The sequence below is a fragment of the Lagopus muta genome, chromosome 3 (assembly GCF_023343835.1).
Source record: "Lagopus muta isolate bLagMut1 chromosome 3, bLagMut1 primary, whole genome shotgun sequence".
Taxonomy (NCBI): domain Eukaryota; kingdom Metazoa; phylum Chordata; class Aves; order Galliformes; family Phasianidae; genus Lagopus; species Lagopus muta.
In genome coordinates, this window is record NC_064435.1 from 24733801 (window position 1) to 24752960 (window position 19160).

At 41.0% G+C, this 19160-nt stretch overlaps 3 protein-coding genes across 4 annotated transcripts in view; 1 reads left to right on the forward strand and 2 right to left on the reverse strand.

The window, feature by feature from the left end:
* The window catches only part of SLC26A7 (solute carrier family 26 member 7), a 79153-nt gene extending 77895 nt beyond the window's left edge, over positions 1-1258 (reverse strand). The window contains exon 1 of one of the 2 annotated variants that reach the window (XM_048939615.1): positions 953-1258. The gene's annotated coding sequence lies outside the window, so the exon portion shown is untranslated. The remainder of the gene's footprint in view (positions 1-952) is intronic. The other variant, XM_048939609.1, reaches the window with a different exon arrangement.
* The window catches only part of RBM12B (RNA binding motif protein 12B), a 1112412-nt gene that overhangs the window by 1047207 nt on the left and 46045 nt on the right, over positions 1-19160 (forward strand). The gene's annotated exons all lie outside the window — the stretch shown is intronic.
* OTUD6B (OTU deubiquitinase 6B) lies at positions 8346-17899 on the reverse strand. Its single transcript, XM_048939628.1, has 7 exons — positions 17717-17899; positions 15620-15774; positions 13637-13732; positions 12700-13012; positions 12015-12076; positions 10720-10826; positions 8346-10447 (listed from the first exon to the last, which is right to left on the reverse strand). Exons 1-7 carry the CDS (start codon positions 17805-17807, stop codon positions 10363-10365), a joined length of 909 nt encoding a protein of 302 aa, XP_048795585.1. The 5' UTR covers positions 17808-17899; the 3' UTR covers positions 8346-10362.

A 19160-nucleotide genomic window follows, 5' to 3' on the forward strand; every position in this document is an offset into this window, starting at 1 on the left:
GCTTGGGGAAAATTACAGATTACAAATTTAAAAAGCATGTCTATCATCATCTGAAAATTATGACTGTCTAGAAAGAAAACAAAATTTTAAAAAAGGTATGTACAGAGAAATCATCTCTCTAGATACTATTCTCTCAGAGCATCTGTAATTGGAAATAAAAAGGAATTAAATCTTGTTTGTTTTCAAATTTAAATGAACCATTACAGGTTTTTACTCCATTAAAAGTATACTGAAGTGTAGCTGACTATACAAAATCATATGCATATTTTAGGTTTTCCTGCTAAAATGTGTTTGGTCATCACATGTTCCTGACTAGCAGTAGCAGCTATTGATTTTTAGAAATTACTCAGGTTGACATGATTTTGTCCTATATTTTGTACTGGAGGCACGAAGTGAACAAAGGAACTTCTGTAAGGGAATGGCAATTTACAATGTGCTTGTATCTTCTGGGAGTCACAGCAAACGAAGCAAATGGAAAAATGTAATATATGGAAAATCTGGTTAAAAAAAAATGTTTACATGAGAAAAATGACATCGGAAGTAATTACATTTCACTTTGCTTAAACAATACATTTTTAATTACAAAACTCCTGCCTGTGAAAACATTTTTTTATGTCTGAAAAATACAGCCATATTTTGCTGATCTTTACAGTTCTCAGCATGTCTTTATTAAACACACTTACATTTGCTATCTGCATTTTCAAGTATTTTTGTTTAGGCAGAAATTGAGCTATCAACTGAATACATTATCAAGTCAAGCCTGTAGGAAGCATAATTAGAAAAGTTCTCAAATATTACATCAGGAATGCAGGGGAAAAAGTGCATCCTGGAAGATGGTGGTGCTCATGTTGCTTGTCAGTCATCAACTTCCTAATGCCTTGAATTCCACCATCACCATGCTGATGGTGGGTGTACTGCAGTCCTCGAGAAGCCAAGCATGCAATCAACTTACCAATGATGGAATCTGACTGCAGTGCCTGCAACCAAGAAACTTCTTCTGGTTGGTCCTACAGGTTCTTCCAAAGGCTTTTAGAGGGTCTCCCAGTTGCTCTAAAGGCTTTGCATACTTCCTCTTTTATATTGGCTGGTGTGTAGCAGGCATCCCCCTGACCCACAAGCTGTCAACACGCAGGCAGGGCACTGTGCACCTGAGCTGCTCTTCCTGGCAGAGCACAACCCTCCTCCAGCTCCTCACCTCCCAGCTGCCTGTACCCAACAGCCCTCTTTATCCATGACAACGTCCTAGATCCACAATGGTCCACAGGCTTCCATCATCAGGGGAAAAACTCAATAGCTAAGATAATTTTCTGAAGGGACTGTCCTGTTTGAGGGCTCGTTTTAATTAAAAAAAAAAAAACAAAAACCAAAAAGCAACAACAATACTGCAGTACTATTCCTGCAGACAGCATCAAGGCTAAGTCAGTGAAGATGACAGAAACTAAAAGCCATCCAAGCAGAAAGAGACCCTTATCACAGTGTTTGTTACACGTCCTTGCACTAGAGGGGAAGGCTTGCTGTTATGTCGGTGAAAGTTACCGCTCCTTTACAAATAACAGCCTGCAAAAACGGAGTGCACTATCAGAAGCATGACATCCAGTTTCTTCTCTGTTAAAAACAAGCAAACAAAGCTTTTTCTGTGGTAGCCACAACTCAAACAGAAAAAGTAAACTTTCGGTATAACAGCTAGGTAATTCTCCTTGAGGATCTTTTTCATTTTCCAAATAGTGCCATTTTGTAAGTAGGATTTAAAACATTCTTACTCCACTCTCCAACTTCTTGCCTGTCTATAGATATTTTTCATATTATTAAAACAATTATGAGCCAGTAAAAACAGTCTCTGTGGCAAACACCTTTTCCCTTTTAGAACCACAGAAGAATAGAAGCTGTAGAGAAGTACATGATCCACCTGTGTAGATCACGCTTTGTTTCTGGAGAACATGCTTCTACCTTCATTTGCTGTCTCTTGGCTAATTTTACAGCTACTGTAGCCTTTAAGTTTGTATTCTTTTTTCCTTTTTATGCTATTCATACAGCCATCCCCAATTTCCAACAGCCTCCTCTGTTCTGCTTTTGGTTTTTTGTACTCCAACATTCAGCATACGGATAAGAAAAAAAAAAAACATTTATTTACTGGATGTGCTACCTTTCATCCCTCACTGATTCCAAATTCAGTGCAGCTCCACTAGGATTTTACAACAAATTCTTGCCTACTTATACTGTCAAGTTTTGTTTTTCTTTTTTTTTTAAATAGCACATGCATGTGCATGAAGAAGAGTTGTTAGTTTAAAATCTCCATGTCCTTAGTTTTATCAAAAGGATCTTTCATAAGACAACATTATTCTATCATACGACAAAAAATCTTTAAAAAATAAAATAATATTACTCACATCTGGAAGGTTCCTAAGTTTATTTCTGGACAAGAACAGCATCTTCAGACTCTTCATGAATCTGATCTCGTTAGAGTTCATGACAAAACACTTGCAGGTCAGATAAAATCTGGGGAGACTTTGCAGAAAACACAGCTCCCCAGAAATATATATAAATATTTTTTTTTTATTTTTTGCTAAAGGTATACACTTGAATTTTTCCAACATGCAAAAAGGATGAAGCTTTTCAATCAGTACTCCTGGTGTATTTAATTGGGAACACAGAGACTACCTTGGTTTATTTGTGATTTTACAAGTTTTTGGTCTGTGAACAGTTCTTCTTATGACACACCTATTTATAACATACAGAGGCAGTTGCCAAGATTTTAATTGTATCTGAAAGTACCTATACCATATGCCTCCAGTGATTAATCATAACCCATCTGCTGCTTTTATTAGTTTCTCAAAACAAAAGAATTGGTGGGTTACTGTTCTTCTCAGAGCTAAAGAAGGCAGAGAAAATGCCTTTCATAGTTCAGATCCTATTTTTAAGTCTGCTCAGCTGCTTACATAGATTAAGTAATCAACACAGGCTGCTTGTCATTAAAAAATGCATCACAGGAGAGCAGCTGGAAGATAAAGGGCAGCTTGTGTCTGAGAACTAAAAATAAAAAGTTGTACAGGCAACAATCGCATGAGTTACAAAAAAATACCACCTGAAATGTTGCCTTTTGAACTAACCAGATGATGCAGGTGGGACATTCTCATGCTAGATACTGAAAGGCCACCATCAAGTCTTCTCAGAGCTTTCTGTTCACAAGGCTGAACAGCCCCAGCACTCTCAGCCCAGGTGAGAGGACAGGGGAGGTGTTCTTTCCCTCAGAGTACTTTTGTGGCCCTCTTCTGACTGTGCTTCAACAGGTTCATCTGAAACATCTGATCAGGGCTTCTTAGAAGACACCAGGCTGCCTCTAAGAGCTGCTACCCAGTTCCACTTACTCAACCTTCCTAGCATTGAATTCCCTAACTACAAGGTGACCAGAGCCAGCCAAGGAGGAAGGCTGGAAAGATGAGAGTAATCCATAGGGCCAATACCAGCTGCAAGAAGCAGTGTCCCTACTCTGCCTGCTGCCAGAACATACAGCAATAATTCTCACAACTGCAATTCATCAAAGCATTACACTCAGACAAAGCAGAGCAGATGGAGTGCCACCATCTCACTTCATCAGATCTGTCCCATCACATAAGTCATATACTCAGCTCTACTGCCTGCATTACAGAATAATTAACTACCACATAATCACAGAGTAATTGGCTTGGAAGGAACCTTACAGCCTCCCCCAGCCTCACCCCCTGCTGTAGGCCAGCTGCCCCCATCAGCTCAAGCTGCCCAGGACCCCTTCCATGGCACTGGGTGCCTCCAGAGATGCAGTACCCACAGCTCTCTGGGCAGCTGTGCCAGCACCTCACTGCCCTCTGAGTAATGAATTTCCTCCTAGCATCTACCCTAAATCTCCTCTCTTTTAGTTTAAAACCATTCCCCCTAGTCCTATTGCTATCTGTCCATAGATGAAGCTGCTCTCCAGAGTGACTAGTAGATCTTCTTCTTCTTCTTCTTATATATGTTGAACATCTGTCATTCACTTCTTGTCTAATAGCTGTTCATTTAAATGCTTTTATTCATCCACAATTCTGAGCCTGTGCATTTTTTTTATTTGAAGCAGAAGGTCTGCACATAAGGGTAAAAGCTACACATCCTCCTGGATATTGTTAAATCACATTTGTTGTACTGGATAACTGTGGTCATATGTTTAAGTTATATTTTCAGAATCACTGTTTTTTGTCTGTTTCAAAATGCTAGCTAACCAGAAATAGTGGATACCTGCAGTGACTGGGATGTTGGTAAGGCCAAATGAAACAAGCTTTCTGTTATTACTGGAATTTTTGGACAGCATGTGATGTGAATAACAGGAATATTTGGCTTGCATTTTACCTACGTATTCCTGTGTATAACCAAGATGTTATAATCACAATACAATTGTGTATAATCAATAGATATCAAGATGTTATAATTGCAATATAATCAAAAGAGTAAGGCAAAGCAAACAAGGATCACAAAAGAGAATAAGTAGAAGAGCTTACCCTTGGGTTGAGCTCACTAGAAGATACCAAAAGAGGAGGATCTCCAGAAGAGACCCTTCCCCTCTGGTAGCCAGCTCTTAAATAGGTCCAGGAGGGGTGCAGCCTGGCTCCACCCCTTCCGGCAGCACAGGTGAATTGCCTTCACCTGTGCTCCTCTGGCTGACTCATGGCTCACCTCAGGTGATCAATCAGAGGTTCAGGCCGTGACTCAGCAGTTCCCATACATCCTGATTCTAACTAAATAGTGAAAAACAGGTGAAAGGTGATTTCCTGTTTCTTAAGCCATAATGTCTTTTCATTTTGAGGGACTTGTTACTTATCTCTTGTATTCTTACTACATCTACGTAAAATACTTATGAATGACAGTGTTTCACTGAATCATAGAACAGCCTGCGTTGAAAAGGACCACAATGATCATGTAGTTTCAACCCCCTGCTATGTGCAGGGTCACCAACCACCAGACCAGGCTGCCCAGAGCCACATCCAGCCTGGCCTTGAATGCCTCCAGGGATGTGGCATCCACAGCCTCCTTGGGCAACCTGTTCCAGTGTGTCACCACCCTCTGTGTGAAAAACTTCCTCCTAATATTTAACCTAAACCTCCTCTGTCCTGGCATAAAACCAACCCACCTATCACTATCAATTCATGTAAACAGTTGGTTATCTGGCAATGGCTCACCATTTTTTGATTGTCACAGAATCACAGAATTGTAGGGGTTGGAAGGGACCTCCAGAGATCATCGAGTCCAACCCCCCAATTTGTTAAGTTGTTAACAATGAAGTTAATATTTCAGAGCATGGTTTGTCAACAGAAATGCCTTTGTGCTCTGAAACTTATGTTTTTAATATATGCGAAAGGATTTCTTTCTATTAGGGAGGTAGTGCATTGGCTGCAATGACATAAGAAAGGGGCACAGGAAAAGAATTGATCTGATTTCTTATGCTGAGCAGTAATAAAATTGAAGGGCAAAGCGATAACCATATCTGCTAATACAATCTAATTCACTTCACAAAATAAAGCAAAACATTGTTTAAATTAGTGCATAATTTAAGAACGTTTGACAGCTTAAATTCTTCTGACAAGCCTTTGTTTTTTTCCAAATGCAAATTGCTTCTAAGAGTTATTAACAGATCTCGTATAACTGGCCCAGAAATCCTTTTTTTTTTTAATACAACTGTGAGGGGAGGAAAAAGATCTGTTATTTTTTTTTCTTTTGGAAAGTGAACTACTAACGACTATGAGAAGGTCAGCTGAAATGTTGTCCCATTCAGGACAATCTAATTGGTCTCTCAGCTGTTAACTGTCTTTACAGTCTAGAGATGCTTCCTTGGGCATTGGGAATAATTATCTTTTGAAGTTAATCCACATTTAATACCAGTAACATTTTGGTTTCGGCAAAATGCAGCCTGTGTTTTAGTAACAGGACTTAAAGAAAAGCTCAGTAAATGGAGTCCTCTCAGATAGTGATTTGGTGCCAGAAGAGTACTCTGTTTTCTTCATTGCTTCATTAAAATAAAGTTACAAAAGTACTTCATAGAAAATGAAAGTGTAGATTAAAATTAAATACAGAGAAGATAATTTTTAATCACTTTTTATAAATGCATCTGTATAGATGTACGCTAGAAAAGGATTCAGAATTGTCTTCACCAGAGCTCTGTACATAGCACAAATTCGGCGCATCCAACTTCCAGTTACTTTGTTTATGCCAGAATATGGGTTCCCAAGTCCTTCTTATAAACAATGTCAACTTCATTTGTCAGCAATAAAAAAACAAACTGATGAAGTTAAGCAGTTTGTCAATAAAGTAATGCAGTCAGAACCAACCCCCAGAACAGAAGGTTTTTATGCCATTTATATTTGTCTGTTTCTTTTTCCACTGAAGGTGACTTGTCAGAAAACTTATTTAAGATGCTTGCTGGATACTGTTCTAGCATTCTATCGCTTCTTCTACATTCTTTTTAAACAGTATATGTTAAACATAGGCCTATTCAGGTTGCACAGGTAGGCATCCAGATGGGTCTTGAATATCTCCAGACAAGACTCCACAACCTCCCTAGCCAGCCTGTGCCAGTGCTCACCCTCACTGTGAAGTTACTACACACAATTATGCAGAACTTCCTATGCTTCAGTTTACGGCCATTTGCCCTTGTCCTAACACCATACACTGCTGAAGAGTCTGGCCACGTCCCTTTGCCTTCTGCACCTTAGATATCTATAGACACTGACAGATGCCCTCTCAGTCTTCTTTTCTCAAGTCTGAACGGACCCAGGATGCTCAGTCTTACTCATAAGAGAGGTGCTCCAGGCCCTTTATCATCTTTGTGGCCCTCTGCTGGACTCTTTCCAATAGATCCCTGTCTTTTTTGGACCAGAGAGCCCAGAACTGCGCACAAGATTCCTCACCAAAGCAAAGGGGGATGATCACCTCTTCTGACCTATTGGCCATGCTCCTTTTAATGCACCCCAGGATGCCATTGGCCTTCTTGGCCACAAGGGCACACTGCTGGTTCATGGCCAACCTGTTGTCCATATAACCTCTGACTACTTCAGCCAATGAGGAAAGAAGGAGGGACAATGTGGTTGGGAGATGAGGAAAAAAGGGGGCTACAACACTCGATACTTTGAGAGACCCTATAGGGAAATGCCCCCAGCAGACTCTTGCTTTATTCAAATAAAGAAAGCCGGAGACTCTTCTCTGCCTATTTTGGGAATAAAGATGATGGAGCAAGCCTATTTGAGCAGAAATTTTCCCAACAACCCAGAGGCTCATCTGGGATCCTTCTACCCTCTGGGATCGGCAAGCTGAGTGAGCTGGCAGGCAGTCTCACTGATTTATGGTGATCAGTTCACTCTTGGGGCTGTTGGCACCAGCAGATTGATTGTGTTCTCATGACCATCCCAGAGGCAGACAGGACGACAAACTGGAAAATGGATGCAGAACCACTGCTGTGTTACAGCAGGAGAGATCACTGGAGGGATTTCCTACCCTGCAGACAACAGGACAGAGCACTTGCCTGGATTGAAGGTTGAATCCAAACAACAGGCTTGTTTATGCACAGCTTTCTCTTTTGCAATTCAAAGTCTTTCTTCTGTTGTCTTTCTGATTTTATGGCGGCAACTAACAATTCTCCTCTGCATTTGTTTTACTCACTCTTCTCCTATAACCCCAGCTTCAACTAAGATGATGCCCAGGGGATGTGCAGGATGTGGCCAGGTGAGAAATCCTTCCTCCCTTGAGGTTGCAGGAGTATCCCCAGTTCTCAGAGTAAGCGCTGCCACAGCACCAGTTTCTATGACTCCTGGGGGCATTAAGAGCTTCCCCTGTCCCTGCTCAGCCAGGGTTGATAGGGCGGCACAAAACTGCTAAAAGGCAAGGTTCAGGAAATGGAGGCACTTCCAATACCTGAATATAGCAGCTTTCCCATATCTGAACAGGGCATAAAAGAAAGCTGGGAAAGGACTTTTGAGAAGGGCATGTGATGGGGGAGTCTGATGGTGACAGGTACAGGCAGATGTCCCACATTCACCAGGAAATTAATATTCAGAATTAAGATTCTGAAGAGAACTCCATTTCACTTGGTCATTTTCATTACAGAGAAATTCAAGGATATTTTCAAATAAATTATTCTGAAAATTACTACAATGCTGAGCATGCAACTCATCTATAAACACAATTTTACAAAGAGCAAACCTCTGTCTGCTTGAATGGGAGGAGTCGCAGAGAATTCATGCTACAGCAGGATCCTAAAGTCATAAAAATTAGTAAATTTATTAATACTAGAAATTAAGAAGTGAACAATTCATGTACAGAATTAGAAGTGACCACAACAAAAAATGCCACATATAAACCAATTTATTACATTTTGGCAAGTTCCACACAGCACGAGCAAGGATTTTCTGCCCACTCTATTAAAACATTCTTTTTCTTTATACAGATTGTAAACATAATAAACAGCACAAACTGTTAGTACAGGCATTGCAGGATTCTGACATCTTCCTCTTACCAATTAAAAAAATGAGAACCCAACAAACCAAAGAACTTCTTTCACAAGGTATCTACGAAAAGCAGCATATGCTTTTGTGTCATGCCAATTTGAAGCAACACTGAGAATAATATTTGAAATTATTATTTTTAGCAAAACTCATAGTGGTATTATGAATAGAGACATCTTTTTCATTAAAAACATGGTTTCATACAGGCAAGGTAGTAAAATTCTGCAGTGGAACAGCTGCTGTAAATAGAGCTACATTTGCTGTACTATGTCTGATAAATAAGAATGCAGCAAATTCTTGATCTTGTTAATACATGGTTACCTAAACCATTCTAAAAAACTCTTAATATGTGTTCTGCTTGTTCAGCCAGCACCTCTTTGCCCCCCCCAGACCTCTGCTATGACTGCTTTTTTATTTCTACTTTTCCCTCTCTCAAAGTGTTTAATTCAGACAGAACCTGATTCATAAAGTGAACATTTATCTATTTGATTAAGAGCAGATTTGCAATTTTTAAGTCCTATGAACATGTATCCACTGGCTAAATTCATCAAAAGATTACAATGTGTGCACTGTTACCTCATAATCTTCAATTGAGTGCAAACATGTTTAAATCTGACAAGAACTGCTTTTTTCCAAAGCAACTTACTGGCACTAAGATAATGCAGACAATTATGATGTTATAGGCTATGGCTTATAGATCAAAATGACTTCTACTATTAAGAAACAACTGATTGCATTACAGTTTGATACCAGTTTTGGAATCATAATTGTAGCAACCTCAAGACAAAAATCTACATTTCCAATGTAAAAAGACAAACAAAAAGTAAAACACAAGCCTTTCAAGTCTTCTCTGTGCATAAAAAGGAAAACATAAATTATTTTGCATATCACATTTAAAGTTACTGATGTAAGAGAAGGTGGTTATTTTTACACTTGTATGCAACCAGCTGTTTTAAGCCTTATAAAATACTGCATTTTAGGCCACGCATAGATCAGCAGGTCCTTGCATGATGAGTTCAGGTAAAGTCTCACTACCTGAACTAAGGAAACTGAGGACCTGTTTGTAAGATTTCTGTACCACCAAAACACACAGATGAAGGATAAACAGCACAGCTGACTCATCCATGTTATGATGTACAGTCATTAGCAACAATTCTCTACCGTTATCTACGGTACTGAATACCGTAAGATTCAGTACTAGGAACAGCATCAACAGCATCCTACAGCAAAATAAAAGTAAAGCCCTCAGATCTTGTAAAAAACTTGATAAAAGCCTGTAAAATTTTAAGACACTTTTTGTGACTCCTTCAGTCAAGCTCTTCCCTGCCCAAATAAAGGGGATCCCTACTATATTATTAAAGCTAGATTCTGATGGAACTAAAATACAGCAAACAATACTCCATCAGTCTAAACAAATCAATTATTTTGAAGTCCTCAACTCTTCCATGATCATGAAAATCTCCAAGAAATAATCCAACAGAAACCTATCTAGTAACCTTAATTCTTTAGCATATTTCAGATTAACCATTTGCTGCTGAGTATTTTCACAGTGGCATGAGATGAAGTTCTACGAAAAGAAAAACAAACCAACCAACAGAAAAAGAGTTCTGACCCACACAGTCAGTATTTTAGAGATTTTCTAAATATGATTAATACCAACAAGTTCAAAATACTGTGGTGTTTGGAACTTTTTGTTTCCGTGTTTCAAATAAAGAGCTGTTTATGATTCCCAGCAGAGCCTCAAACATCTTTTTTTCCATTTTTTATCCATTCCAGTTAGTTTTACTTTCTAGTCCATCTAACAGTTGTCTGGAGCCCAACATATCAAGATGCAATTGTTACTAACGTGGATTTTTTAATACTAGCTGCCATTTTCTGTAGCCGTGTCTGTTAGAAGTTTTACAGAATTGTAATGTTCTCCTAATCCATAAGCATGTCTCATATACCTGAAAAAAAGTTAGAAAATAAATATTTAGTTTAAAATATACTAAAATATACTGCACGCCAAACATTAGCAGCACTGGACAGTTTAAGTTCAAGCTTTAGCACAGAAAAATAAATGGTCATTAAAAAAAAAAAAAGCAGAGTATTAATAAAGGCAGGTTTTAATGTTGGTGACTTTCAGATACAGACTGACATATGCTTTGAATAATAATAAAAAAGAAAGTTTTATTAATGTTAGTAAGAATTTTGAGAATGGGTAAAATTACATACTTACACGAGTATTATTGGTTTGCCTGAATATTCTTCACCAACAATAATGGAAGGGGAATCCATCTGCACCACCTCAATAGGTGTCTGCAGAATGTGCGACAAAGCCCTTAGCTGTAAGGCAAAAAACCCAACCATTCAGTAACACGATTAAATCCAAGTGGGGAGCAGACATACTATTTAGTTCTAGCAAGCATGAGTTTAGTTATAACATTTCAAACGTTCTTACAAACTAGACTTTATTAAAAAGCGAAATAGCTTCAGCTTTTCCAACTAATTAATTGCCTTAAGTTATTTATTACCTTGATAAAAACACACAACATTGTGCTAGCTACATAATAACTTCAGAAAGCAGTAAAAAAAAAAAAAAAGGACAACGTACTTTCTCAACCTTAAAGGTTATTACAAAAATCCAATACTGCTCCATTATAGTCAGCTTTGTTACTATAGAATCATAGATACGTCAAGGTTGGAAATCACTTCCAAGAACATCTAGTCCAACTGTCATAGAATCACAGAATTGCTCAGATTGGAAAAGACTTTAAAGACCATAGAGTCCAACACAACCAGACCATACTACCCTAACTCTAGCAACCCATTGCTAAATCATGTCCCTGAGCACCACATCCAAACAGTTTTTAGACACATCCAGGGATGGTGACTCAACCATCTCCTTGGGGCGCCTATTCCAGTGCTTAACAACCCTTCTGTAAAGAAGTTTTTCCTGATACCCAACCTGGTGCAACTTGAGGCCATTTCTCCTCATCCTGTCACCTGTCACCAGTAAGAAGAGACCAACTCCCCTCTTGCTGCAATCACCTTTCAGGCATTTGAAGAGAGCAGTAAGTTCTCCCCTCAGCCTCCTCTTCCCCAGACTAAACAACCCCAGTTCCTTCAGTCTCTCCTTGCAGGGCACATTCTCCAAGCCCTTCACAAGCCTTGCTGCCCTTCTTTGGACCTGCTCCAGCACCTCAGCATTTTCTTTCCGTACTGAGGTGCCCAAAACTGAACACAGTCCACCTACCACCAACTTGCACAACATAAAAATGCTTTCTTCCCCTTAAGACAAAGTTTTCCCCTAATGCTACTGTCATTCTTTCTAACAATATTTTAAGCTACTGAATTCTTTACCTGTTGTCAAACAGAACATCAGTAGACCATATGAAATGCCGACATGGAGAAAATTGCAACAGAAGAAAATTATGTTTCCCTATCCCTACAGGCACTACTTCCTAAGAAGTCCCTTTTTAAAGATAAATTGATAATTTCCAAAATTCTGAACTGAGTGAATACGACACTTACTTCCAGTTGACCACCCCACGCAGCCGTATTTGCTATATCATCACAGTATTTTGCAAATTCCTCTGTGGGGAAAGAAAAAAAAGTCAACTGTTAGTAGTCCTCTCCTTTGAGAGCTAGCAACTAAGGAAAAATAACAGTTGCACAATGAACAACTAGAGCTTGAAAAGTCCAAACACAGGAAAATATATATGCTCACTAAAAAAAAAAAAAAAAAAAAGCAGTAGAAACCAGAAACAAAAAGCACAACTGTTTTGGAAAGAAAAATGAAGACTGAAGACAGAAATAAGGAAAGTTATGGGGGAAAAACAGAAGTTTACATTTTGAACTTTTTATTCAAGGAATTGTTAGTAACAAAAAGCATGAAATTGCGTATGTGTTTCAAAAATTACTGTTTTGAGAGTCTAGAATAGAGTATGAAAGCAAGTATTATGCTTAATTCTTAGTGAGATATATTTTTAGTATCTTGTAACTGCAAGTAGTTGAGCTGTTGCTTTTTGAATTCCAAATTAGCCAAACAGTTGTTAACTTCTACAGCATTTAGAACACAGCAGAACCAATACACTAATGAAGTTCAGGAACAAATATATAATAACGACTTAGTCACACCTCAGCTGTAACAGAGGGCAATAATAATATCAGAAATCATTATAATGGTTTCTAAAATGTTTTACACTACAACTCTTACCTTTGCTATACATGTCTCCAGTATTGGGGTTTGTAAGAAATGGCAGGAAGTCATCAAAGTGACTTTGAATATACTTTGCTGTTTGATTTCTCAGAGTTGCAACAGTCCAGGAGTTGTGGTGATCCTTGAGCTGATCTTCAATAGCTCTGTACATGCAATGGCCATCTGAAGGAATCTGTTTAATCTCCAAGTGCCTTGCTGCCAACAAGGAGGCAAGTTTCTGACTTTCAAGATGCCTTGCTCCTGTTAGATTTTCTATCTCAGCTTCAGCTATTCTTTCTTCTCTTTCTTTCTCCAAGGCAGCTTTTTTTTCCTTAGATTGTAAACATAAATTATACCAACTATTAGACTTCAGAAGATGTCTATACAGCTCTTCACTTAGTAGTTGTCTTTAACTCTTTAACTGAAATGCTTCCTCAGTACATTGAAGTTTATGAAACGTTCTCTGAAATCAGTACTACTAAGTTTCAGAAACCTAAACCCAAGTTTTAGCAAATGCTAAATGACCAATAAATCCCCAAACTCACAAATTTACAAGAACTTCATTATTAAGGTTCTTTTGTTGAATCTGTGATGTTTTATTACTTTCATTTTTTCCACATATCCTATGGTATTTTACTTTATTTCTTTGTTAGTAATTCCAGTGTAATTCTTACAAAACTGTTTGGTTTTTAGAATTGTTTTTTTTTTTCCTGTCTTCTACCTCCTCATCTATTCAGACTTCCAGCTGAATGTAAAGAAGTGCAACTATTTTAAAAATGCTTACAAATGACTACATAGCAACTTCACAAGTTTTCAAGACATCCAGTAGGTGCAAAATCAATACTGAATTATCCAGATAATGCCCTCTGTAAAATCATTACCAGCTACTACAGTTTATTTTAAATGAAAAGAATTTAATCAAATATTTGTAAAATGTTTTGATGTTATATCATACCCGTCTCTTCTGTGCTTTTGATATTCGAGGATGCTGAATCTGCTGCTCCCGTCCCTCAAGCTCGAAATTTGCAACACCATCAGCTATAGAATCTATCTGAAAAGAGAAAAAAAGGCATTAAAAGTTCTTATTGGTATAAATAATCGAGATGAGCATCTCCCAAAACAATTTTAAGCTGCTCCAAGGTAGTCTCAATGTATATGTACAGTGTTTTTACACAAAGATCAGCACGCCACAAAGCCTCTCATAGCTGACAGTCAAGCGTTTCACGTCCCAACCATCTGATTACCTTCTTCCTTTCATCTCAAAATATGAATGGTTGTGAATTGCACAATTCTGTATGTTCTCTTACAGGCTTCCACAGTGAAGCTTGAACACATGCTTACTGGCTGCTGGGGAGTTTTCCTCTCCTTGCCTGTAGATGCATGTTAAGCTGAAACAGCCAGAGAGCTGTTAACAAGTTCAGTGCTAGTTAAATCAGAAGGCTCCACCCTTCTTAACAAAGAATAAGTACTTGGAAGAGAACAAGAATTGACATTTCTAAGACAGAATGTCAAAACTCATCTCATTACAGTATGAACAAGATGTTGCCCTGGAAAGCACAGGTGTACTTTTGATCTGAATAGAGAAGTCAAGAAACAAATCTGAGAAGACCAACAGGTATCTCAAACCAAAATCCTCACAGTGAAATCTATGATTGCCACAGGAACTTTAGCTACTACTTTGACAACTCATTGGCAAAAATGAAGCAAATCACTGAAACTAATCTAAGAAGCGTTACGTTTAATGCTTATGAATTAAACACCTGCTTAAGAATCTGATTAAAGGCTACTACATAAGGTTTGCATAGCGTTATAGGGCTCGCAACTGAAAACGTTTTCAAAGGGAATCTCAGTAGATTCTTCTCAGACAAGGCAATTTGTCTGAAAGTCTTTCACTAACCTTTCTCTCTTGTTTTCAAGCAATAGGCCAACCTGCTTACTTCCTCCTGAAGTTAGAAAACATTTGTGTCCAGAAAGCACTGCAGAGACAGGTTTTTGTTTGTTTCTTTACAAGATTTACATAGCAAAAAGTCGAAGTTAGGAAGTCACTTAAGGAGACAAATGAGCATGGAGCATAGCATCAGTCACAGACAATGTGCCAACGTGCCAATTTAGCTGCAACCTGTACTGCCATTTAGATAGAAGAAAGTATATGAACAGGCCTGCGTGCATCAACTGCATTTAAACTCAAGTACATGTTAGAAATAAGGGTTTCTTTCAGGACTGGATATACAGAATTAAGTCTGTGGAATGCAAATTGTTTGCAATGGGAGTTTCAGTCACTTTATTTAGTAATTGCTAAAACGTACGTTAATTTCTGTACATTATTTAATTAAATGCTCATATATAGTTTACTCATCAGTATTTCCTGCAGTTAAACTGGAATAAGCCTCTGTAAAAAATTAATCACAGCACACTGGAAACATTCAAGTAGCTGTACTGCCAACAAGGCCTAACAACAGCCTTTAAGTCAAAACTCTCATGACTACAGGAAATGTATTTGCAAAAAAAGAATGTCTCCTATAATGTTGCCAGAATCGCAAAACCAATCAGAATGCATTTTTCAATTGCCTACTGAAGTTCACCAGTCCAGTACTCGAGTAGCCTACTGCTTACAGTAATGAGAATGACAACATAACAACTATAAAAATGCATACTATTTATTAATTAGCCTGAGCTATTAACTTAGCTGTAAGAGCAAAACCAAATACTGTTCACCATTAAGAATGCAAGTAAATGCTTCTTCCAGCAATGTTTGCTTAACCAACATAGCAGCTGGATCTTTCCAAAGATTACAAGAGTTACTACAAGGAAATATAGCGAGGAAAAGGAGAAATGCTTTAAAAAATTACACGTTAGTTAATTATAATTTTTTAAAAAGTTAAAGAAGTTTGAACACAAATTGTATCCACACAACTTCAGCTGAGGTTAAGGAATATACCTTATTCTGCTCGGGCATAGTTTCCTTCAGCTGCTTTAATTCTTCCTTGTGCTTCTGTTCAAGTTCTGCCTCTAGTTTGGCGACTTCTTCAGCCAGCTGTTTTCGCCTCTTTTTATCATTCTTGGGAACAGCATTTTTCATGCCTTGAATTTTTGCTGTTAAAATAGTGTGATAAAATGTTACAGCAATTCCACAGTCATGGCCTAAAGGAGGCCTGCTAGCCATAAAGAAAAAATTACGTATCTCAAGATATCAGAATGCTTTAACAGTTCAGATATCAGGCTGCACATCACACCATATTTTACATTACATATTTCTTTTAACAGTTGAAATCATGACACTGAAGTGTTCTATGCTACTATTATATAAAGAAGAATGGGTTCAAGGAGGAATAATTCAAGCAGGCTTGGATTGTGTGCAGGGCAGCAGATCAGGCTGCCCAGGGCTCCATCCAACCTGGCCCTGAATGCCTCCAGGGATGGGTCATCCACAGGCTTCTCTGGGCAGCTGTGCCAGGGCCTCATTGCCCTCTCAGTGAAAAACTTCCCCCGCACATTTAATCTGAACCTCCTTTCTGTTAGTTCAAAGCCTCCTTGTTCTATCACTATCTACCCATGTAAAAAGTCGCCCTCCCTCCTGTTTATAAGGACCCATCAAGTACTGGAAAGCCACAGTGAGGTCTCTCCAGAGCTTTCTCCAAGCTAAACAAGCCTAAGTCCCTCAGCCTTTCCTCACAGGAGACCAACAGCCCTTGATCTGATCACCTTAATAGCTCTCCTCTGGACTCGTTCCAACAGCATCATGTCTTTCCTGTGCTTGAGTCTCCAGATCACACTATCACAGAATGGCCAGGGTTGGAAGGGACCTCAAAGACCATGAATCTCCAACCCCCCTGCCACATGCAGGGCCACCAACCTCCCCATTTAATGCTAGACCAGGCTGCCCAGGGCCCCATCCAATCTGGCCTTGAACACCTCCAGGTACGGGGCATCCACAACCTCTCTGGGCAGCCTGTTCCAGCACCTCGCCACTCTCTCTGTAAAGAAACTTCCCCGACATCCAACCTAAATCTTCCCTCCCTCAACTTAAAACCATTTCCCCTCATCCTGCAGTTATCAACCCCTTCAAAGAGTTGATTCCGCTCCTGTTTGTAGGCTCCCTTTAGGTACTGAAAGGCTGCAATGATGTCACCATGTAGCCTTCTTTTCTCCAGGCTGAACAAGCCCAGCTCCCTCAGCCTGTCTTCACAGGGGAGGTGCTCCAGACCCTGATCATCTTCGTGGCCTTTCTCTGGACCCTCTCCAACTGTCTTTCTTGTACTGTGGGCTCCACACTTGGATGCAGTATTCCAGATGGGGCCCCACAAGAACAGAGTGGAGGGGGACAATCACCTCCCTGTCCCTGCTGGCCACCCCTCTTTTGATGCAGCACAGGTTACTGCTGACCTGCTGGATTGCACACACACACTACTGGCTCATGTCAAGTTTTGCATCTACCAGGACCCCTTGACTACTGCCTCTCTTTTCAATATCTGCTTTACCTGAGGGATGAAGATACATCCCAAAACAATATGCTCCTATAATAATAATACACTGCCAAACTAGCCTTCTGATCAAAGGCTGCAAATTGATCTCTTTCATTAAATACCAAAGAACGCAGATAAGGAAAAGCTCGTATTAATACATAAACAATGGGAAACGCTTAACGAAAAGGTAACGGTCAACCTTTTTTGTTGCAGCTCAACAGAACCCATCTAAAGGACCTCTCAGTCACGCCGTGGTACCGCACCGTATCGGTGAGATGCGGACGCAGCGCTGCAGTGACCGCCGTCACCGCGGCCGGCCGAGCCCGGAGGCCGCAGCGCGCCGCGAGCGATGACACGCGGCCATGCGGGTCCTTTCGGCAAGCGCTTCTGCACCGCCTCACCAAAGCGCGTCTCCCTTCACAACAAACTTAAAGAGCACAACGCCGGGCCGGGAGACACACGCTAACGCAAGAAAGCGCCCACCGCCGCCGTCCCTTCGGCCTTTCTAGCTGCCGGGAGCTCCACGCGCTGTCCCAGCGGGCAGGCCGCTCCCTGCTCCCGGCCCTCCTCACCTTGCAGCTCGCGCTTCTCCCTGCGCTGCCGCTTGACGAGCTGCTGCAGCGGCCCGCCGGCCTCCGCCTCTTCGTCCTCGGAGCCCTCCATGGGCGCCCGCAGGCCCGAGCCCGCCGGACGCCCTCACCCCGACCCCGGCGGGAGCCGCGTGCTTCCGGCAGCGCCGCGCCGCCCGGCCCCGCCCTCCACCCGCGCCGGCAGTGCGGGGAGGGCCGCGGCGGGCCTGGGGCGCCTCGGTTGTCCCGGCTTCGGGCGCCTCCGGGATCGGCTGTTTGCGGCCCCGGTGTCCTGGGGCTGCCCCGCCGCTGAGAGGAGCGGCTTCTTCCCGCCTCGGCAGCCCTCGCGTTCTGGGCCCTGAGCCCGGCGGTGGCAGCGTTTCTTCGGTGGGCGGTGTGAGAGCGCAGGACGACGGTGAGGGAGACGCACGGCCGTCCCTGTCTGATCGATCGTAAGGCTGAAGCACCCCCTCGGCAAAAACACCGCGGCAAAAACACCTGCGGAGTGGCTTGCTCGAAACACCTAGCTGATCCAAGGCTGCCTATGGGACTGTCTTTAGAAACGGAAAGGACATAGCTCGCTCTGAAGATAATGCTTCCTATTTATTTCCATGGAAACTTCAGCAGATACAAAAAGTGCTACATATACAGTCGTGCTGTTTGATAGAACAAACTCTCAGCCACAAAACACTATTTGTCAGCACATTGCCGCCATTAGCTGTGCATTTTCACCAGCAATGAACAGTAGCCTGCGTGCTGTCTCCTAAAGATCTGCTCCAGCGGAAGTGACCCGGTGTTGTTGGCACTGCGGCAGAAACTTCACTGCTCACTGCCTCAGTGTGCTCATATCCACTGTCTGGTCTCCATCAACGTTCAGCAAGAATCAGTGAATGTCAATAGTGCCATTTCTTCCACATGTAGAAGTTCAGTCCCACACTTTGCTTCTTACGCACTTCTGTGTCAGATGCCATTGTGTCAGACTGCCCCTCTGCTGCCAGCTGTCACACAGCAACAACACTAACAACGAAACTGGGGTGGGGGGGTCTGAAGCACAAGTCTTATGGAAAGTGGCTGAGGGAGCTGGGATTTTTCAGTCTGGAGAAGAGGAGGCTCAGGGAAGATCCTATTGTTCTCTACAACTGCCTTCTCTACAACAAGGAGGTTGTGGCGAGGTGTGGGTTAGCCTCTTCTCCCAGGTAACAGTGATAGCATGAGATAGCCTTAAGTTGCACAAGAGGAGGTTTAGGTTGGACACTGGGAAAAATTTCAGAAAGAGTGGTGAGGTATTGGAACAGGCTGCCCAGGGAAGTGGTGGGGTCACTGTCCCTGGAGGTGTTCAAGAAAGGTGTAGATATGGCACTGAGGAACACGGTTTAGTGAGCGTGGTGATGATGGGTCAATGATTGGACTGCATGATCTTAGTGGCCTTTTTCAGCCTTAATGACTC

Coding starts and splice junctions, on each gene's coding strand:
- OTUD6B (XM_048939628.1), bottom strand. CDS start 17,807: ATGGAGGGCTCCGAGGACGAAGAGGCGGAGGCCGGCGGGCCGCTGCAG. Junction 13,013..13,636: donor CAAAAGCACAGAAGAGACGG/GTATGATATAAC, acceptor TTACAATCTAAG/GAAAAAAAAGCTGCCTTGGA. Junction 10,448..10,719: donor GGCAAACCAATAATACTCGT/GTAAGTATGTAA, acceptor ACTTTTTTTCAG/GTATATGAGACATGCTTATG.